Source organism: Aspergillus alliaceus (assembly GCF_009176365.1).
Source record: "Aspergillus alliaceus strain CBS 536.65 unplaced genomic scaffold BDW43scaffold_10, whole genome shotgun sequence".
Classification (NCBI taxonomy): domain Eukaryota; kingdom Fungi; phylum Ascomycota; class Eurotiomycetes; order Eurotiales; family Aspergillaceae; genus Aspergillus; species Aspergillus alliaceus.
This window is the reverse complement of record NW_022474693.1, coordinates 784,480-806,199: the sequence shown is the minus strand read 5'-3', so window position 1 is coordinate 806,199 and position 21,720 is coordinate 784,480. Positions and strand designations below refer to the sequence as shown.

The 21,720-nt window shown below is 49.1% G+C and overlaps 6 protein-coding genes across 6 annotated transcripts; 3 read left to right on the top strand and 3 right to left on the bottom strand.

The window, feature by feature from the left end:
• On the top strand, nucleotides 1–1,356 carry BDW43DRAFT_317965 (phosphatidylserine decarboxylase family protein; the record flags this gene model as incomplete). Its single annotated transcript, XM_032048619.1, has 1 exon — nucleotides 1–1,356. One exon carries the CDS (start codon nucleotides 1–3, stop codon nucleotides 1,354–1,356), a length of 1,356 nt encoding a protein of 451 aa, XP_031902947.1.
• Nucleotides 1,357–2,850: 1,494 nt separating this feature from the next.
• Nucleotides 2,851–4,594, bottom strand: BDW43DRAFT_298636 (PEX28-32 family peroxisomal membrane protein; the record flags this gene model as incomplete). Its single annotated transcript, XM_032044583.1, has 3 exons — nucleotides 2,851–4,177; nucleotides 4,239–4,376; nucleotides 4,431–4,594. 3 exons carry the CDS (start codon nucleotides 4,592–4,594, stop codon nucleotides 2,851–2,853), a joined length of 1,629 nt encoding a protein of 542 aa, XP_031902946.1.
• An 8,040-nt stretch (nucleotides 4,595–12,634) lies between these two features.
• Nucleotides 12,635–14,618, top strand: BDW43DRAFT_317964 (GMC family oxidoreductase; the record flags this gene model as incomplete). Its single annotated transcript, XM_032048618.1, has 3 exons — nucleotides 12,635–12,752; nucleotides 12,809–14,101; nucleotides 14,155–14,618. The coding sequence occupies 3 exons, from the start codon at nucleotides 12,635–12,637 to the stop codon at nucleotides 14,616–14,618; spliced, it is 1,875 nt and encodes a 624-aa protein (XP_031902945.1).
• A 302-nt stretch (nucleotides 14,619–14,920) lies between these two features.
• On the bottom strand, nucleotides 14,921–16,166 carry BDW43DRAFT_317963 (alpha/beta hydrolase; the record flags this gene model as incomplete). Its single annotated transcript, XM_032048617.1, has 4 exons — nucleotides 14,921–15,058; nucleotides 15,110–15,690; nucleotides 15,753–15,898; nucleotides 15,979–16,166. 4 exons carry the CDS (start codon nucleotides 16,164–16,166, stop codon nucleotides 14,921–14,923), a joined length of 1,053 nt encoding a protein of 350 aa, XP_031902944.1.
• A 1,431-nt stretch (nucleotides 16,167–17,597) lies between these two features.
• BDW43DRAFT_308901 (fungal specific transcription factor domain-containing protein) lies at nucleotides 17,598–19,094 on the top strand (the record flags this gene model as incomplete). Its single annotated transcript, XM_032046599.1, has 2 exons — nucleotides 17,598–17,900; nucleotides 17,958–19,094. 2 exons carry the CDS (start codon nucleotides 17,598–17,600, stop codon nucleotides 19,092–19,094), a joined length of 1,440 nt encoding a protein of 479 aa, XP_031902943.1.
• A 180-nt stretch (nucleotides 19,095–19,274) lies between these two features.
• BDW43DRAFT_269182 (uncharacterized protein) lies at nucleotides 19,275–21,671 on the bottom strand. Its single transcript, XM_032041192.1, has 7 exons — nucleotides 21,590–21,671; nucleotides 21,506–21,529; nucleotides 21,336–21,454; nucleotides 20,931–21,274; nucleotides 20,592–20,875; nucleotides 20,075–20,527; nucleotides 19,275–20,009 (listed from the first exon to the last, which is right to left on the bottom strand). The coding sequence occupies exons 1-7, from the start codon at nucleotides 21,617–21,619 to the stop codon at nucleotides 19,506–19,508; spliced, it is 1,758 nt and encodes a 585-aa protein (XP_031902942.1). The 5' UTR covers nucleotides 21,620–21,671; the 3' UTR covers nucleotides 19,275–19,505.
• Nucleotides 21,672–21,720: the final 49 nt, after the last annotated feature.

Below are 21,720 nucleotides of genomic sequence, written 5' to 3'. Positions count from 1 at the left end.
ATGTCGACCGACATGCCCTACCCTTTTGCCCCAGGCGAGTGGCTCCCACCACTCAGCCGAGTCTTCAACTACGTCAACAACCTTCGAGACGAGTGTCTCAAGGATACATCATATCCTAAAGACCAACCGCACTCTCTTGATCTCAAGGAAAAATATCCGAAAGTCATCACTGACTTCAGGGACCTCGTCGAGAATGACCCCGGTCTCAAAGAACTATCCATAAAAATGTTTGACGAAATACCTCGATTCGAAAACGATCCCACCAAATTCTATAATGTACGGAGTTTTGATGAGGCCTTGATGATTTTCAACATCATTCTGTTTCAGTCACCATCTGTGATGTCCCTGAACTCGGGACTAAGTGGCATTACTGTGCCGTTTAACGCAGTCTTGAACTGGCCAGCGAATACACCCAGCGGAAATGAGTTCTTTTTGAATAAGGACGTCAACAAGAAGATTAAGGACATAATTAATCAATGGGGGGCCTTCCTCCAGTCCCCCGCCTCCCGAGAGCATCTCAATACAAGTCCTGACGGAGGCTGGTTTTCTCCCGCGTATGTCAGCCGAATGAAGGACTACGCCCAATGGGATGGGCCTATCGAGGAGCTCTATGTGCTCGACCCCGAAAAGCCATACTGGGGTTTCAGTTCCTGGGATGCTTTCTTCATCCGCAGGTTCCGTCCAGGACGACGACCAGTCCATGAAAGCGACGAGCCGGATGTTTATATTGTTAGTCCATGCGAAGCCGGGCCACAAGTGGAAGAGGGTAAAAAGTACCCCCAAGATGTCCGCACGAAGGTTCAAGCCCGTGATACGTTCTGGTTGAAAGGCCAGCCGTACTCAATCTTCGATATGTTGAATAATGACGGGCTAAGTCGACGCTTCGTTTTCGGTACCGTTTATCAGGGCTGGCTTAGCTCTGCATGCTATCACCGTTGGCATGCACCTATTTCTGGAACGATCAAGAAAGTTGCGCTTGTGCCGGGTACTTATTACTCCACAGTCATGTCGCATAATTATCCCGAGCCAGATCCGTCTGGTCCCAACCTTTCCCAGCTCTATCTGGCTTCGGTGGCTACTCGAGCGCTTATATTTGTCGAGGCCAAGTACAAGCCTTTGGGGCTGGTGTGCTTTATTGCCATCGGGATGAATGAAATCTCTAGTTGCGAGGTCACGGTGAAGGAGGGTGACCGTGTAACCAAGGGAGAAGAGATAGGCATGTTCCACATGGGTGGCTCGGCTTTCTGCCTGCTTTTTGAGAAGGGTGTTGACCTGAAGTTTGAGGATGTGCCGAAGGATAACAATCCTCACGAGTTGTTCAAACTTAACAGTCGTTTAGCACAGGTTATAGTATAATACGGCAGTGATATTAGAATATGCCACTTTCAATCCAAGACTCTCGGTACAACTTGTCTGATGAATCATAATAGCAGTCTATAGAGGCCCTCGTACCATGTTGAACGTTACACTTTTTCAGATGCCAAGGGCAGGCAGTCGCATAGATGCGAGCTACATATAGCTACGTCTATCCTCCAACAGCCTGTTGATATCCCGACCAAGCTTTCACCAACACCGTGGCCAGGTGGATATTTCCATTCATAGTTATCCCGAATATACCATTTCTTATCAACAACACAAATTGTGCAACTAGCATTCGCTTTCACGGCAATACTACGCTGGACGCTGCCAATCAACAGCCCCATGCCTTCCTTATCTGCACAGCCGGTTATTCTCTGCCCTTATCCAACTCAATTTCACACGCGACCCAAAACCGAGGCAGTGAGAAGATCCTCCAAGATGGAACAAGCCAAGTGCCTGTCCCTTCATGACTTTATGTCCTTTCTTCACCAAGAATTGACAGCAAGCAGTCGTGTCCATACCAACTGCCATAAAGCACATAAGCCCAATAGATAGTCTATTAGCCGTGATGAAGATCAACGCTCAGGTAGCAATTAGCGGTAGTGTAGCGTTGAGAGAGATCCGGTGAAGAAGGGACTGGCATGTTACAATCACCGCATACTTCTGGGAAGCCGTCTTCTAAGAGCTCAGAAAAGTAGGCACCTGATACACTTGCCACTTCGACGAGATCTCTAGACACTGGAGAGTGCCAGCGATGGTAGCACTCGGCGGCCAGCCATGCTTGGTAGTCCGTCCCGCCGACAAAGTCATCAACGAATAAACTAATCAGCATATCTTTGAGCGAGTATGACTGCTCTTTCAAAGTATACTGGGCGCTCTTCTCTTCGACACATCAGATACACAGTGGTAAGCCACAGACTCATTGGCGTTTACGATATTATATTTGATTTTATCTGGTCAGTCGTGAATTTTGTCTGGGTACTCAATCGGACGGATGCAGGAGCTGAACTTGGGAGCGAAGAAGGCGACCCATGAAGGAAAGCCGCGACAACTATCGCCAGCGTCGGCCAAATAGATTTGGTCACAAAATTTTGGTCTTGCGTTCGGCCAATATGGAGAAACCGTTTCTGTGAGGATGTCAAGTGGCCCGGGAGCAAACCAGGGCTCGGGGAGCATCTCTAGATTTTGAGTTGTTCTAGGAATTCCATGTGTGTTGAGGATTTTCTCAAGACATCTATTCGCACTGATATGTCTGAAAATGTCGTATCCACTTTGCATGGCCGTGGGCCAGTTGAAGATGGCATTGAATGGGACTCCGATTATTCGCATTATATCCTGCACGAGATGATAAGGTGTGGTGTGGAGTATACACATGGCTCTTGCATTGGTTGGCGATCATATTCAAAGGATCTCCTTGGTAAAGTATTGAAATAAATAAAGGAAAAGTATTTACAGTAACTAACTCCCGTCAAGACATAGCATCTATGGACATCAATCCCGACCTTCACCGGCCGTTTGTCCTTTGTCGCTGTCACTTGGCATACTGGTCCGATGTACTATGCGTGCCCACCGCCGCCTCCTCCATTCCCCCATCACTGACAATCCGGTGCCCCCCTTCTCCTCGAAATCCTGTGATGCCCTTCCCTTTCCCTTCCGTTTAACCTTTTTAATTTCCCCTTTGACGGACGATTTCAGGTCGGAGTCAAAATCCTCATAGCCTAATGCATTGGTCACACCACTGTTATCCCGATTGGATGTGGAAGAAGGAAGGTCCCAGACCCAGCCTCCGATTTCATCATTAGCCGCGCTTTCCTCGGACACACCCTCGGAAACTTCAAAGCCGACCCCAGTAATCATTCGCTCAACAACCCACTCACGGCAATCCAGGTCAAGCTCCCATTTCTTGCTTTTCCAAGCCCAACCGGGGGGTGGTTGAACATCCTCGAAGAATCGACACCCCTTAGGACGGTCTCCAGCAATGCGTAATGGCGAGAGTGGGTCGTATGGCATGGGGCTGAACAGGAAGTGGTCCCATTGAGAGTTAGAATAAGGGGCGAGAGAGCGGTATTGGATTTCAAAAATCTCTACCTCACGTTCTTCAGGATATGTGTCCAAGGAGATGTCGGCCAACGACCGCAGCGAGGACATGGTTGCGGAGGGAGACGATGGTAGAGATAATCCCAGGACGTCCATCGTATCATTCTTCTCAATACTATATCCTTTCGGCGCCTGCCCAGCCGTTTCATTTGTGAGGTCACCTGCAATATTTTGGAAGAGCTCTTGAAGGCTGGGGTGGCTGGACAAAATGGCAGCATTGCCACCTACGAGGAGAATATATCTCCAGGGAAGGAGGTGCGCAGTCAGAAACAGCAAAGCTGTAATCATCGTACAGAGCAGAAAGAAAACGGATGATAGCTTCTCGTTGGAGAAGTTCGTCATCGGTGCGAACGCGGAAACGGTCGCATCGTGTATGTCAGAGAAATCGGCCATAACGTTCTGCAGGTCCCGCATATTCCGAAAGAAATCCTTAGAAGTCTCTGGGGCTGGTTTAATTGTCTTAGCAGGGGCAAGTGCGGGGCCCTGATATGAATAATAAGGAGTGATGCTGGATGTTGACGTTGATGGAGGTGGAGGATGACGCGCCAGAAAGGCGGGGACCATCACGAATAGTAAGACAGACGCGATGGGAATGATTACGAGAAGATGAGGATCTAAACAGATAAAAGAATAGATGAAGAGGAACGAGATTGTATGAGAGGATTTTCTCCAGGTGAGCAGACGCTCAACGCGGGTTTGGAATGAAAATACAATTCCGATTCTGTGATGGGTCTCAGTCTACGCTCGCGTCTAGACCATGGGCCCGAATCAACGGGACATACCTTGCATTGAACCTGCGGAAGTTATTGGCCATCAGAGGCAGACTGAAGGCCGGCCGTTTGGGGTCAACAGGCCGCTTGTCGCCCACGGCCACCGAATCGTCATTAACATCTTCTGTCGGGATGACTTGTTGTAAGAGCCTTTAAAACCCGGTCAGGAAATCATGACCGTAACAGGGAGCAGAGAAGACATACTTGGCGAATAATTTATCTTGTAAAGACCGGCCAGCAGCCGAGGCGGATCGCTGATGCCCAGCAGCGGAAGGCTTAGGGTCTGATTCATCCCTTTGTTTCCCCACGGAGACTACAGGAACAGGTTCGTCGCGGTTGACGATGGCCTCCGGGGTATATTCATCCATGATTTATATCGTCATCAATAGCTACCGGAAGTAAGCAATAGAAAACAAAGACATTTCCGACAGCGGACAATCGCGGTCGATTGTTTAGGGGGGGGGGGGGCTTGCTCGGTGGTTTGCAAGCGGAAGCACATGCATCATAAATGACTTAGAAGGCGGAGAAACCGAGTTAGTAGTAGAGTTTAAGTTATCCAATCAGTATCAATCATGACAAGCACAATACCGGTTATATTTCAGCAGCATACCGCCTTGGTATTGCCCCGTATGGAACCAACGCTAGGCTGAGACCGTACAGTGGACAGCCTTATACCTTGAGGTATAACTTAGGTAATCCAGTAAAATATGTCTCAAGAGTTATAACTTTCCATTTAGATGTTGTTTGTGCTGTTTGCAGCCATGCAACTGGGCCACTCACAGCAAAAAAGGAGCAGGGGGGTTTTTTTCTGGTGATGGTTGTTTAGAAGGTTAATCTTTGGGCTTGTTGTGTTTACAGGTAATTTCTTCTCAGACTCCACCTGCCGTTCGCCTTTCACCTTCTATTTTTCCCTTATTCTAATTTTGTTCTTTCTTGTCTCTTTCTTCTTTTCTCTCTTCTTGTTCCCTGGCAGGTCTTGCAAGGACCGAAGCGAAGAGAATAAGCAGTATATTTTGTTGATCAAGAAATTGTTTTTCTTGGCTCTTTCCTCCCTCATTGCTTTGTTCTACCGGTTGCTTATATACGACCCGTAACTTTCTTTCCCTACCGCCAAAAAGCCCATCAAGAACTGCTGCCCCAGGCAGAGCCTCTCTCTGCCATCGACATCACCGCCGCGCCGATATTTCTTCCTTCAGGGGAATTCGAAACTAGATTGGACAGCGACCGACTTTTTCCCCCGAGGGTGCCTTTTCCCTTCGGTTCCCCCCTCGATATCCTGGAACAGAGACTGCTGTTCTTTTGACCCCCGCAATGGACCGCTAACCACTGTTGATGGGTCGCGCGACATTGTTGGTCAAGGCACTCCTTTGTTTGAGATACAGAAGTTATTTACTCCCGAATCCTATTGCGATTGGGATTCCGCGTCGAATTTATCCACATTTTTTACAGCCACCAATTTCTTGCCCTAAGTGCAACCGTATCACGTTCGGGGGTCTACACAGTCGGAGAGTCTGAGGATGCCGGAAAAGCTGTCGGCCCAACTACATTTAGGGAAGGGGCAGTCGCGTAAGGTTCAATCGAGGTCGTCCAGTCCGTCTCGAAATGAAGACTCGGGCTCAGGAGGTAAGGATCACACAGTGCGATTGGGGGTGGTAACCCATATACAGCTGCCCGCTGACGTCTTTCCGTTGTACTGCAGCAGAAGGTCCCGCACGCAGACGACTGCAAAAACACGCCTCAACGCCATTTCTTTCAGAAGCATCCTATTCGTCGACCGAGACTAGGGGTTCAAACCAAAGTGTAACAAGCAGGAGGAGGTTCTCGATCCGAGATCAAAAGGCGCCGCAAGGCCCGCGACCGCAGGAGCCACCACGAAGAAGGTAGATAGAATATTTTCTCGCCATGTTTCCCCCTCCGCTTCTGTCGTCCCCCTGCTACCCCTAATTCCACCTCTCACGGGGCCTCGCGGTCTGGGCTGTTGGCATAATGTCTGATTCTGATGTATATGATCTATAGCAATCATTCCGGGTCGTTCTTTCATTCCGTCAACTCGTCGGTCGATTCCACGAATGATTCCACGGAGAGTAACAATTCTCATGTTAGCCTGCGATCTACGAGCATGAGTAATCTCGCGAAAACCGAAATCAACCAGACTCCCCCCGACAATGCAGACTTTCTTACGCCCGTCAATTTCGACGACTTTCACAATAGCATAATGTCAGGACCAAGCTTTAATCAGTTTCCCTTGCCCAGACATGGGAGTACCGCTTCGGGCGTCCCCCAACCCAATTCCGCCTCAAATAAGAATGATGAGAATGGGATGTCTAGACGGTTGAGGAGCAGTTCTTTCAGGAGGAAAAGTGTGACCAATCACAATCCCTCAACCGACTCGGCGCCCTGTCGCCCGCCAGCATTGGCTACGGCTGCTCGGAGTCGTCGCCAAAGCCTCGCCCAGCCGTCGAATACAAGCAATCCTGCTCCACGGTCTTCGCGTAAGTCAATAGGGCAGGGCCCCGTGCAGTCTGCGAGACGACAAAGCTTGTCGAGCAGAAAAGCGAGCGCTGACACGGGCCACAACTTTCTCAACCCGCGCACGCAAAATCATGATCCGATACAAAGTGATGGAACGAGACTTCCGACAAGTACACGAAATATCAAGGCCAAATCTATGCAACCTCCCTCGAGGGAACCTCGTGAGGCCTTCCTAACGGCATCTGGATCTGCGGATCACTCTCGATCCTCTTCCACCAACGCCGTCCGAACACCAGTCAGAAATGCACAAGCACAGGCTGCGACCCCATCTTCCACGTCGAAGAGGGCTTCTGTTATGCCTCCACATGCGACGGGCCTTGGCGCTCGTACTATAAGTCCTACTGATGCCCGACGGATGAAGCGCATGTCAACAGCACCTCAGGCACCTCCCATGCCTTATACTCCTCCGACTCAGACCGACTCATTGCCTGTCCGTCCTCGGTCATGCGTCCAATCGCCATCTTATATCCCTCGGAAAAGCGTGACTCCTTCGTCCAACAGAACCACACCTGATCCCTCCCGTAAATCCTATAGCTCTGGCTTGTCTTTAGCATCGACCGCGAGTCATAACTCGGCAAGAAACTCAGGAGGGTCATTGCAGACCAGACTTACTCAGGCTGCATCATCGTCTAGGCTTCCAACACCCAAACCCCGCGTGGAGCACGCTACTGCTGATGAAGAAGTACCCCCCGTGCCGGCTATCCCTAAGGCATACGAATCTCCGAAAGGGGAACTTGATCAACCGAATCCTACAGCTCCTCGTAAATCGCATCTACCGGTGGATATTGCTATTCTGAAAGGCAAGTCAGACACGGACTCGGACACCAACCCTACAGCTAGTACGACTGAGGACGACACTACGAGTCTCTCCGCGAAGCGGGCGTTAAAGACCCCAGAATCCAAACACAAGCCAACGGCCAGTTTAGGGAAAAGGAACCTCCAGCCATTGAAATTGCCGCCGTTGAATTTGTTGCCTTTGGGTACACCCATGGCGACCAAGATCCAAGCCATGAAAGATCGAGAGGAGGATGCCAATTCACACACACCAACTGGTCAGGTCGTGTCGAAGACACCAAGTACTCCCATGACCGCTTCAAAGGCAAACTTCTTTGTTGTCGAAGATGATTCTGCACCACGGACGCAAGCGAGGAGCAGCACCGCACATTTCGTTGTGAGTACGTCATCGGGTCCTACATTGAGGACAGCTAGCAGTTCCAGCGCATTGGCATCTTTTGAGAACACTCCAGTCGGCGCAAGGACCGGTTCGCCGTACGTCTCCTACTCGCTCCCTAAGAGCAACAGTGACATGAATAATCTCCGCCAAAAGGCCAGTGCGGATTATTCATCCAGAGTGTCACAGTCACACAAGTTGACAGGCCCACGGCCCCAGACTCAATCATCTGCATTCTCCAACGCAGAAACGATTAGCCAGATCTCGACACCATCCGATCCCGATAACAACAGTACTTCCGGTTCCTCCGTCAAAAACAATATCACGATAACCCGCCATCGGAGCAATTCTCGACCTCAACAGGTAACGGACACAACTATTGACCCCGCAAAGCATGATCCCATGCCGCCACCTAGGCTTCCAGCGTCTGCAACTTGGAATAACTTCTCAACGATGAAGAATACAAGTCCTACGCTTAAGCCAACCTACTTAAAGTCAAAGCGCCAGGTGTCTGTGTCTAACGCTCCAGACTCACCACTGCGCAAACCCAGTTTCAGCAGTGAACATAGTCTTGCCTTGGAGCCCAGTATCTCCAATGAGTCACGCCACAGTGATGCCGTACCCCACCGTTCTGCATCATCGATTCTCTCCCCAGTTCACAGAATCCTCAGCTCTGCAAGGTCGAATGCTGCCTCTCACTCGGCTCCCTCTGATCCTAATGTCGATCCCGATATTCAAATTGCTGACGAAGAGATGCGGAAACTTAATGGCAAGCGAAAGGACTTTGAAAGTGCTGCGAAGGAATTAGATGAGTTGCGCCGCAAAGCCGGACCGAAGGAACGTGTTAGCCCAGCTCAGGCACTCAGAATGGCAAGTCTGAATATATTCGAGCGCGGTGAAATTATTGACTTCAAAGATATCTTTTTCTGCGGAACTCAACATGCGAAGAAACGTGTCGGTGACTTGAATGCGCAGGCCGCAAACTTCGGCTACGATGATGATCGTGGTGATTACAATATTGTCCTTGGGGACCACCTAGCCTACCGCTACGAAGTCATTGACGTTCTGGGTAAGGGAAGCTTTGGTCAAGTCCTAAGATGTGTTGATCATAAAACGGGAGGCTTGGTTGCTGTCAAGATCATCCGCAACAAGAAGAGGTTTCATCAGCAAGCCTTGATCGAGGTCAATCTGCTACAGAAGCTCAAAGAGTGGGATCCTCATCGCCGGCACAGCGTCGTCAATTTCACACAGAGCTTCTACTTCAGAGGTCATCTCTGTATATCCACCGAACTGCTCGGAATGAATTTATATGAGTTCATCAAAGCACATGACTTCAAGGGCTTTTCTCTCAAGCTCATTCGCCGTTATACGAAGCAGATCTTAAGCACACTGGTCCTTTTACATACCAAGAAAGTCATCCACTGTGATCTCAAGCCGGAGAATATCCTCCTTGTACACCCAATGAGTTCCGAGATTAGAGTCATCGACTTTGGCTCCAGCTGTTTCGAGAACGAGAAGGTGTATACCTATATTCAGAGTCGCTTTTATCGCTCACCAGAAGTCATTCTTGGCATGTCATACGGCATGCCCATTGATATGTGGAGTCTGGGCTGTATTCTGGCCGAGCTTTTCACAGGATACCCCATATTTCCGGGAGAGAACGAACAGGAGCAGCTTGCCTGCATCATGGAGGTTTTCGGCCCTCCAGAGAAACATCTGATCGAGAAGAGTACACGAAAGAAGCTCTTTTTTGATTCCTTAGGCAAGCCGAGATTGACGGTATCTTCAAAAGGTCGACGTCGGCGGCCGAGTTCGAAGGAGCTCAGGCAAGCCCTGAAATGCGATGACGAGGCTTTCCTCGACTTCATTTCACGCTGCCTTCGTTGGGACCCGGCTCGTCGACTTAGCCCGCACGATGCCCTCAGGCATGAATTCATCACTGGGCTCAAGACGCCCTCGCGGACCCGGACATATACAGCGACCTTAAATTCCCCGGCCAAGCGGGGGAATACTCTCTCAACGCCGTCCTCGGGTCGACCTCTTCCTGAACCGCCTGGGACGAGTCTCAAAACCGGCACCTTTCTCCGCAGCCGAGATGTCTCAGGAAGCTCTCCCGTCAAGCCGATAGCTGGGAAACGCCACTCAACCGTGAGTGGTGTCCAACCATCTACGCCTGCCAAACGAAGTACAACTACTACTACAAATACCCCTGGGTCAGCTCTGCCTCGTGTTGCCGGTAGGAGCATCAGTGGAAAGCCAGACCTCGCAACAGCGGCAGCTGCTACAAGCCTGGTGAGGGAAATGATCAATTAATTTGGGGAATGGACCGCTAACCTGCATTAGAGGACTAAATAAAGCTGACCGCTATTTTCTTGTTTTGTTCTTCCTATGCCCCTTTTTCCTTTTTTTCTTTTTTTTCTTCACATTGCATATTTGTAATATTAATTGTTTGATTATCAAGTTGCATAAAGAGGTCGGGAATGTTTGCGGTTTTGTGTCCCTTTCATGATTCAAACTGAGCCGATAGAGGTGGACGAGAAAAGAGTTCATCTTATACCCTTGAGCATTTGCATGCTTTTACATGATGCCTTTGTTTTGTCTCCTTTGAGCATACTGTTTGCAATTCTGTTACGACCTCAGAAGCCAGCTTACTGCTCTACATTGCATGTCTCACCCATTGTCGCTCGCTGACTTATATTTTCATCTTACTCTTTTCTTTATCATTCCCTTCCCATATCTTCCTGATGTTACACCCATATCGATGGACTCGATGGTATTTTCCATTCCTACAGTACATTGTATATTTACTTTTCACTTTTCAGCTCTACCCATGTTCTTGGATGGTGGGAGTGTTAGGAGTCGTGGATTATGTTAGAATCAGAGCATCGATGCATATACTATTGAAGACGGGTATAGCCAATTATTATAAATATTCATAGATTCTGGCCAGTGTACATATAGATACATATACGTACTAGATTTCTAACCATCTTGGAGGTTTTCTCTTTCCGTTTTAGTACTTTTCGCTCGCTGAGTAAATCCGATCAATGAGTACGGGCGGTAGAGGTCTTCATCGGATGTATATGTGTCAAGGGTTTCCTCTATTACAAGCACTTATTTTAGCAGCCAACTCACCCAGCTCATCCCATTTTGCCTCTCCCCAAGATTCTATCCTCGCATTCCTCTCCATGCCGATATCAAACCTCTCGACCATACCTGCCTATGTCATTTTGGACAAATAAGAGATGATTGATGACTATGTTACGGTACCAAAGGAGGTTTAGCGGATATTTATCTGGAGCGCCTTTGACCTGGTTATTGCGTTTTTGATATGGTCAGGCCATTAAGGGCCATGCAACACATTTTCAATGGGACTTGGCTGGGATATGGACTCCTCTCTAGTTGTGAAAGAATATGTCTCAGCTTAGGGGCTTAATCCGACTGTGAGGGGAAGTTCATAGCTACATGAAGCCTCTACACGAAGCCTCTTTCAGCAGCAAAAATTGCTTGTTTTCAGAAAGCAATCACCAAGGCGCTAAAGAGCGAACACCGCCATCGTGCGCAGTGAAATGCGTACTTAGCAGTGTTTGCTTCTTTTGTGGGTGTTTATGGAACAGCAACGATTACTTGCATAGCCCTACTCGGGTAAGATTCCCAACCGTGAGTGAGCATCCACACACATGTTCCTTGCAACTCGTTCCTGACCTGTACCAGCGAGTGCCAACAGGCCTCAAGTCGGGTGACGCATTTGCACGAGCGAGGAGCTTGCCTCCTTTCTTGCCACTGAAGAAAATGTAGGTCTGGTCTCGGGGGCGGAAGGGCCATGTGTAGGCGATATTGCGCCCAGCTACTGTCTCAAATTCATTGGGCTCTTTATACAAGATAGATCCTTCGTACTGGAGCAAGGATCTTGTGCGATATGTTTTGAACAACCGCGCTATAAACCCGTAGGAAGTGCGATCAACCCATCTTTTGTCCTCTAGCTGGCACCAAGCGAAACGAAAGTTAGTCTCAATGCCCTCATATCATCCCCCCAGACCCCCGGATGCTTGCCTGGTCTTATGAAAAATTGGACAACTAGAGGCAAGGTCCGTACGTACATCCTTCCACACAGGTTGGAACGCGACACCATCATAGACGTCCCCTTTAAGGTAAATACCCAACAACCGACAGGTAAACTGCACCGTTTGCTGTTGCCCGCTTTGGTATAGTAGATGCTTACGGGTTGTCCCCTTGTGTGGTTCATATATAGATCCATGGATCAATAACCAATAGTGCAGTCTAAGAAGACAATTCAACGCCACCTACACCACACTGAGGACACAATATCACACGTCTTGAACAGCAAGGAGTGTTTTGAACTATTATTTTAGGGGCTGGATTTATGACAAAAGCCGAGTGTGTCCCGCGGAACCGCGGTTCCACTTCACGATCGCCAAGTGCAATACCCGGCGACTTCTAGCCTCGGAAAATACACAGTAACCCATGTAGCTGTTTTATCTGTGTAGGATATGATCTTCCCATATGCGGGGAGACACGGGGGAGGCCTGGGGAAATGGTGGAAACTTGGGGTGAACTAGGTCATCACTGATCCAGCATCCAAGGAGACTCGACTATTTAAGCGGCGTAATTGGCAGCCATCTAATACTGACATTTAACAAACAGGTTGTTATCCAAGTCTTTTTCCCATATTGTGTCCGTCATAATGCCTAGACAGCGAAATCCATCCCATGATCCACATTATTTTGCAACCCCACAGCCACCGTCCGGACCGCCTGCAACGGAGACAACAGCACAGCGAATGCTTAAAGGCTATGATTATGGTGAACCAGCAACATAGTCCAAGCCCTGCCGATGTTAAATAACTGATTAGATATAGTGATCGTTGGTGCTGGTGCAGCGGGATGTGTCCTGGCTAGTAAGCTCTCCGAGGACCAGAATGTATCTGTTCTTCTCCTGGAGGCCGGCGGGGACAATGCCCAAGTTCGCGAAACGAAAGTCCCATTGATGTTCCCAAAGCTGTTTCATAGCCAGCACGACTGGAATTACTATACGGTGGAGCAGCCTAATCTCGCCTACCGCAGCTTATATTGGCCCCGTGGTCGAATTCTAGGAGGGTCTACGTCAATGAATGCTATGATATACCACCATTGCTCTAAATCGGACTTTGACGAATGGGAGCAAGTCCACGGCTGTAATGGTTGGAGCTATAATGACCTTGCACCGTATTTCCGATCTATGGAGCGCTTTACCTCTAATCCGCAACTTCCAACCGTCGACACGCGATATCGCGGGACGACTGGGGACTGGCAGACTGGACACTCGTGGCTATCTGACATTGGTGACAAGGGCTTCGTGGCAGCATGCCAGGAAGTAGGGATCCCAGCCACCGCTGATATAAACACACCAAACAGCTCCCTTGGAGTAACAAGGCTTTCTACGTTTATTGACCCTAAAGGACAGCGATCCTCACTTGCAACAGCATATCTTCCTCCCAGTGTCCTCAGCCGCCGAAACTTAACTGTGGCATGTAATACCCAGGTCACTCGGCTGCTCATTGATCGCCTTAGCAAAAGCGACCCGATAGTAATAGGAGTTGAAACCCAGGCCTCTCCAGGGGCAGAGAGGTTCCAGGTTCATGCACGAAGGGAGGTCCTTCTTTGTGCAGGGGCTATTAACACACCGCAACTGCTACTGCTGAGTGGCATTGGGCCACTAGATGAGCTCCAGAAACACGGGATACCGATAGTGCAGACGCTCAACGCAGTAGGACGACACCTCAAGGACCATCTGTGTACGACTCCGATCATATGCAAGGCCAAGCATGGCGTCACGCTGGACTACTTGTCCAAAGTCCGCTCCGGTCTCCCTGCCTTGGCCCGCTGGCTTCTCTTTGGAAGTGGTCCGCTGACCAGCAATGCGGGTGAGGCAGCTGCTTTCATTCGATCATCAGATCATGTCTCGTCTCAATCTGAGGGGATATCGCCTGAAGATCACACCTCCAGCAAGATGGCTCCCGACGTGGAGATTATTGGAGCCCCGTTGGGTTTCATCCATCACGGGGAAGAAAGCCCAATGGATGGATCCAGCGTCTTTACTATTGTTCCAATTTCCCTTCGCCCGAAAAGTGAAGGAACGATCACTCTCCGAAGTAGGGAGGTGTTCGATCACCGTAAGTCCCGCGTTTCATGTGGTTCGTGGCTTGAAGCTGACTGGTGATGCTAGCATTAATCGATCCTAACTATCTCAGCGATGATGGCAACAATGACCAAGCCGTCCTTTTGACTGCACTTCGAGTTTGCCTGCGAATTATGCGTAGCCCAGCTTTGCAGAGATTCCTCGAGCCTGTACCGGAGAACGATGAGTCCTCTTCATACTGGTGGCCGTACTCGAGTTCTGATATTGACTCAATCTCAGAGGAGCAACTGTCCCGCTTCATGAAAGAGAAGGCTTTTACGCTGTACCACCCTGTGGGCACCGCACGCATGGGCTCTTCGCCATCTGTCAGTGTCGTTGATCCGCAGTGTCGCGTGCATGGAGTTGGCCGTCTTCGTATAATGGATGCGAGTGTGTTTCCTGAGCAAGTCAGCGGCCATCCGACTGCTGTGATTGGGGCCATGGCTTTCAAATTGAGTGACATGATCAAACAGGAGTATACAGCGGAAGTGCCCCTCCGATCTAGCCTATGATTTCCCCCGAACACCGACATACTGAAGGCTGAATTTAGTTGGGCCTTCTTCTACTGCCTTTATTTGTGTATTTATTACTCTATGCTGTAGAAGCTAGTCTTTACCTTATCTCACACCAACGTGTAATGTAATCATTGCAAGTGTGCTCAAATTTCTACAAGTACTACAAGTATACTAAATATAACTAGTAAACATGTCGTTTTAGTAATAGCAATGCGTCTTTCCTGCTTTCCTACGGCTGTATCACAACTAGCAAAGGCTTCCCTGATGCCAAGTACCTACCTCAGTCACAGAACCAGAACTCAGAGGAGCTCTCTCAACCAGTCCTTCAACTTCTTCCCCTGATGTGTTTCTTTGTGGTCTCCCACATACAAATTATATACGGGGGATACATGGCACTCTCGATGCCCAGCAAATAATTCCACTGACGAAAAGCCGGTCTATCTAGTCAGCTTGTGTCCTCCTTCGGTGGATAAGAGTTCCTCTCTCACCTTGACCTTATCCACGAACTGTCGAATTGACGGCAGCATTATCTCATTTTGCCCTGCAAGAACCAAAATCTGCTGCGTTTTTAAATTCTCAAACCAGCTTGAAGGGGCGGTACTGGCATCGGTGTACCAATCATGCTTCGCACTTCCCAGGTACGCATGCGACCAGGGTTTGGCAACGTCCGGCGTGATCACGTCTCCGAGACAGTTATATTCAGCGTCTACGTCCACGTCAAGGGATGTCCAGGGTGCAATGAGGGCGACCCCCGCCAGTGGTTCCCGTACGTCCAGTTTGGATACTGCCTGATGGGGTGATGTTAGGTGCGAGAGAACAGCAACGGCCAGGTTGCCGCCCGCGGAGTCGCCGCCCAGCAGAATATCGGCCGGGGGACGGTTGGTTTCGGTCAGAATGTATCGCAAGGCTTCGACTGATTGGATAACCTGTGTTGGATATTGAGCGTTGGGAGCAAGTGTATATTCGACCGCGAACACAGCAAGGTCCTTGCCCGCAGCGGACGCACTCTGAATGAGACGTTCCCAGAACTTGAAGTAACCAATGTTGGCAGGCAGACAAAACCCCCCTCCTACATTCCGTTAGTAATAGGAGCCTTGAGGATATCGACCTTGATTTTGTGGCAGTCCCCACCGTGGTACCAGATCAATACATTCCGTGCATTCTTGTCGCCAATCCAATGGCCCTTCGCGCCATGATCCAGCGTCACTGTTTGCGGTGCGGCCCCTCGTGACTGCATATATTGCTTATACGCTTCGTCCGTGGACGGAGATATCCACCTTTTGCTTATGAGCTTTTGGACCTTGTGGTCTTGTGCATTTTGGCATGGGGTTGCAAACATGGGGAGAGAGGGACGGACTGGAACTGTAATGGAGAGAGGCGAGCGCTCGCCTTGCGCAGAATGGCGTACGCGACATGCAGGTGGAAGGTTGGTGTACCGGTCTGGTCTCGCCTCAGACCCGTAAAGAGAGCAGCGAGACCGGCGATCAGGATAGAAGCTGCGGCTGGAAGCAGGTCCAATTTACCTGCAATTGAGAGTGACGGCATGTCGGCGGGCCATCCCCTGTTCTTCGTTATTTCCATGACAGATGCCGTATGCCGGATAAGATGCAACAGCTATGGAATATCACCGCTGTTAAGGCAGACTATGGAGGCCACTGTGCAGTATCTAGTTAAGGCATGATAATCAGTGTGCCCCACGGGGGTTTCCACCATGGAGCTGACCCGCGGCTCCGAGGGCGGTTCCGGTTACTACCATTGTAGGAATGACGAATTATCAGGGTTTACTAAGGTCTAGTGTTCAGACTATTTTACAGATCTTCCGAACTAATGAATCTAAATCGGATTAAGCTGTCGGATCCGCTGTCTTTGAAGGTCTAATGCTAGGGCTCTTCTCGGATACCGCGGAGGCCGAGGTATATTCCTATCCTTCGTTCCAAGGTTCTCTGCAGTACCTAGTTGTTGTCCCATTCGCTGGCTTCTCAGAAATGGCTCCCGGCGTGTCAAAAGGTTTGATGTGGGATGCAAGCGTTTGGTTTCGCCCAAGATGGCTAAATTGGGTAGATATTGAAAAACTAGGGCTGGTGCTGAATCCGGCATTGATTAGTCGTACACTCGGCGAATATAATCTTAAACGCTCGATTGGAGAATAAAATCTGTGAGGTCGGAAACCTCAGTACTTATAAAAATAAGCCATGAAGGACAGAAACAAGCATAGTTCTGCTGAGCTAAAATGCTATAATAGCTTGTGTCTCTCAGACCCACAGTCGATCAGAAGATCTGTTGTATCCCCAATAGTATTTCTATAATCTTAAATCGGTTATCACTACGTTCACAAGGCACATATCACCTCTCTCTACTCTCACTGGGCTGTTGGAATCTACGATCACGGCGTTGCATCGCCGCAATATCCTTCTCATGCCACGGTTATCGGTAAGACATTGTCTATCTCACAATCAATGAGAAATGGCTTGTTACCGAAGCAGAGTCCTGATGGCTGAGGCTTCATTGCCTTCTATTACAATAAGCTTCATATACATATCTGATTATCATATCTTCCGATTAGTGTTCCGTCGAAAAATGTCAACGAGCTGCCAGGTCTCGCGGGGCGACTGTTGTTCTTCTGAACCTTGGAACAGATTGCTGGAAACATCACCTAGAGAGATGCCGAGTCAGAAACATTTGTCACCAAGCAAACTGGATCGGCAAGCATGTGGAGAAACATTGAACGTGCCGCAGTCAACCCCATGTGAGTCTCACAGAGTATGCTTGAGGAACATACCCAGCCAGGATGCGGATCCCATGTTCGGGCACTGAACTTTTGGTTTCGCAGTTTCACCGTCTGAACCGACCTTGAAAACTACAGGAGATGAAATTTTTAGAATGTTCCTCAATCCCATAGTTCTAGATCACCGGCCATCGGACACGATAGGTGCCGCTGGCGGTTTGCCTGGATTTATCAGGCCAATTCCGGAGACAATGCCTCAGGAGAGGCATGAGTCTCTCCTCGCAAGTGGAGCACTAGCACTGCCGAGCAATCCACTCCAAAATGTGCTGCTACAAGCGTTCATTGAATATGTTTTCCCGTGCACACCGGTCGTTGACTGGCAGTTGATGCTCGACACCGTGGCCGATCAACAAGGTGGAAATGGTCAGATCAGCTTGCTTCTTTATCATGCAGTCATGGCCTCTGCGATTCAATATGTTGCGCTCGACCATCTTCTACGAGCTGGCTACCAAACCCGGCAAGAGGCATATGTGGCTATGTCGCGCAATGCAAAAGTCTGCTTCGACTCATACTTAGTTCTGGAGAGTTCCTTAAGCTAACACGATTGACAGCTTGTTTACGAGTCAGGGTATGAGACTGACAACTTCGTTATCCTCCAGTCCCTTCTCATGATGAATCACAGCTCGGAAGCTCCCGGCGGGGGACAGGAATGGTATCGGATAGACAAAGCCATTTCCATAGCCCAATCACTCCACTTATTGCAAGACCAGCCAGACCAGGCTTATAGCCCTGACCGCCTGAAACTTCGCAGAAGAATAGCCTGGGCATGCTACGTGCTGGACCATTTATCTTCATTCCAGTCACGGTGCATGCCTTTATTACGGAAAGAGAACTTTGATATTCCGGAGCTGATAAAAAAGGACTTCGATCTGCAACGTGCCTCCTCGGTCGGGCGCCAGCTTGTCCCTGACTGCTCTTTTGCGTGCGATGTGGAAATCCAACGAAATACCGCCATCATTTACATTTCTATTTGTCAGCTTTGTGAGGGTATCGGCCATGTATTGGCTATTCAGGGAAAGAGAAATCCACGCCTCAAGACGGAGACAGCAATGGCGGATATAGAAACCAAGAGCCGTCCAGAATATCTCAGGAGAATCTGCGCAGCCGAGGACATCCTGACCCTCTGGAAGAACACTCTACCTCCGGAATGTCGATTCCGTCGGGGTATCCGTCAAGATGTGAGTGACAGTAATGCCCAGATTGCTGTTCAAAGGTGTCATTTGCATATGCTCTATTACAGCATCCTTGCGGTGCTACACCAAGCTCACCTGTGTTCCTCTTCGGAATATGATACCAAGTATGCAGCTAGCCAGATCACACAGTTAGCATCAGAACTACACGGTCTGGGCTTGGAATGCTATCTGCCTGCCACGGGGATAACGTGTATACTGATTGCCATGATCGTCCACATCTCGAGTACGAAAAGGGCTGCGGGGCTGGAGCGGCACCAAGCAATGAAGGACTTTCAGTCATGCCAGAAAGTGATGATGGGCCTCCAAGAGGTACATCCAGGGGTGGCTCTTGTCAATATGTCAACGTTGCATGTACTGAACCGATTCACGTTTGATGGCGTTTTAACTCCTCCTGCAGAAGGATCTGAAACGTACACACCTCACCATTCAGATGGCTGTCTTGATCCGATGGGTGGGATACTCATTCCACAAACTGATGAATACCAAGTAACCTGACTTGAAAATTGCTCTATCGAGCTTAACCATTGTGTATTAGTGAAGCAAGTGATTACATGTTTTTGTTCGGATGCACATATATAATTTTATGGTACACGGCCATTGCAGTACGTGTTGCTTAGGAATACTGTTCCAAATGTCAGGACATCAGATCCTTTACTGTGCTCCATGTGGATATCATACGAGAAGGAAACAGGAGCATGGCCATTTTCGAAGAAGAGTAGCTCCCTAATAGGTAGATTAATGCACCGAATATCAGTTCGAGCAAAAAGAAAAGAAAAGAGAAGAAAAAAACCAAACACAATCTGAATTATGTACAGCAGCTCCAGAGAGCAAAAATTATGGGCCACACTTACCAGTAGAAATTGTCAGATAGAAATGGATGTCTGACTCAGTCCAGCAGCGACAGTTTTATGTATTGACTTTGACGTAACCTGAACTCCTCCCGAGCGCCATACCTTGCATATTCTCTAAGTTCTGGCTGTAATCCCTAGCACATACCTGCCGTATCAAAGCATTCAGGGTTTCTACAACAGGCTCCAAATTCCTCTGAAGCACTGCTCCCGTGGCCAATACTCTCCGGAACTTGTCAAGTAAGTTGATATCCTCGCATCTTCTACTGCCATCACAGGCCCTGTTGAGATTTTCATAAAGAGTCAACACAGACACAAAAGGGCGAAGCAAGAAAAGTCTCCCGATAGTCAAATATGACGGTGCCGGAACTGTGACAGCCAGCATTACCTGGAGGGCAGAACGTGCTGCCTCCACAGCACGAGACCAATGGTTACATGAGGCCGTCGGGAAGAAACAAGGGAGCTTGCTGTTCACGATGATGGCCATGTTGTACCCGGAGAGGAGCACATCCGCCAGAAGTATCCTTTCAAGCGGGGTGGAGCTGTGTTCAAGCTTCTTTCTCTGCAGCCTTCCAGGTTAGACTTTATGCTCATACAGGGTGACTATGCTATGCATGGTTGACGAACAAGTTGCCATTCCTCTATTGTATCATCAATTTGGTCGCAAATTCTCTCTATGCAACCTTTCAAATCGAAGAGAGGATCTGAAGCGGAAGATTCAACGGCACGGAAGTACTCCATGCCAATGAATGTGAGACGAGAGTTAACAATGAATGATACCCTACTGACGGGGTGAAAGCCTTCACTCTCGTGGTCTGAATTCGCCCTCAGCCAAGGCATGTCGACCGCCCATTCGGACCCGGATATTGTGGGGCGGACGTTATGAAACAGGCGGAAATTAATGTCACTCTGGATTAGTTGCCAAAAACCCTGTCTCATGCACTCAGAGCCCAGTCCATGGACAATCTGGTCTTGACTCTTATCAAGGTTGTTCAGACCAAGCAATAGAGCAAATCGGCATGCCTGGCGGTGTAGAGACCAGCTTAGTTCGTAATCCTGGTTTTCACCTGCGACGAAAGACTAAAACAAGTTATGGTCGATCGATTCACCAGTTCAAATGAGTTCGTGGTTTGGAGAGACGTACCATTGCCAGGGCTCCCATGAAGTAGGCTGGGGTCGTGACAGCTCCGCGACGCCATGCCGGAAGCATACTGACGCATTTCAGATAAAGTCGGTCAGGTAGATGAGTCGGCATCCATGATGTATCACTTTGCAATAAACAGCCTTTGTAGAGAAGTAGGTAGTAAACAAGGAGAATAGACGGATCATAATTATTATGCATCGTATCCACAACAGCAGGAAGAGATTTCATTAGGTCAGGATCCACGAGACCCACGAACATTTCACCTTTTAACTGCTCCAAGGACACTTGGCTACAGTTAGCGACGGAAACCTGATTAGCGAACACCTAGGGCTCACTTACACTCGATCAATGCTCTCGCTTGCTCCACAGGTATAGTAACAGGATCAGCTGGGGTGACCTTTTCGGCATCCTTGAGGGTCAGCTTTCGAAATTCGTAGATGGCTTTGGTGAGCGGACGGAGAATATCATCGCAAGGCCACGAGTGTATGATAGGGTTCAAATGGATGGACCGATCACCATCCCAACGACAGTGGCTCTCTCCATCCTGGTTTAAAAAAGCGATTCCTTGCGGAATAACGGGCTTTGGGTCACTGGCAGTACGTGAGGGATTGGTCTCCGCCTCGGCTACTAGCTGTGTAAACCGTCGTAGAGACTCTGGGAGATCAGCAATCTCGCCACTAGCCCTATACAATAGTAGCTTCTGTCAATGTTTGAATAATTCTCAAGGTTGCGAGTCTATCTTACCATTCATCAGATCCAGGAGTTCGTAATTTTGCCCCACGCCGACGTGGTTTATTATAGACGCAAGGGAACCCCACAGCACAGCAGCGTGAACACCTTGGTTCCTGCCTACTACAACGAACCTGTCCATATAAGAAAAGTCCAAGCCACAGTCATGTCTCTTAATGCTCTACCTTTTTCATCTGACACCTCCTGCACTGGAGCACCCTTGTTAGCAAATGGCTGCCGGAGTTTCAAAAGAAAAACAGACTACGTACAGCCAGCGGGTTAAGTTTTGGAGTGAACATTATTCAGTGCCCATTCGGAGTCAAATCGACAGCAGTCTCTGCGGGACTAATGGAATTGAGTACTATCTATTCAGTGAACCAACGCTGTGGTGGAAAGGACG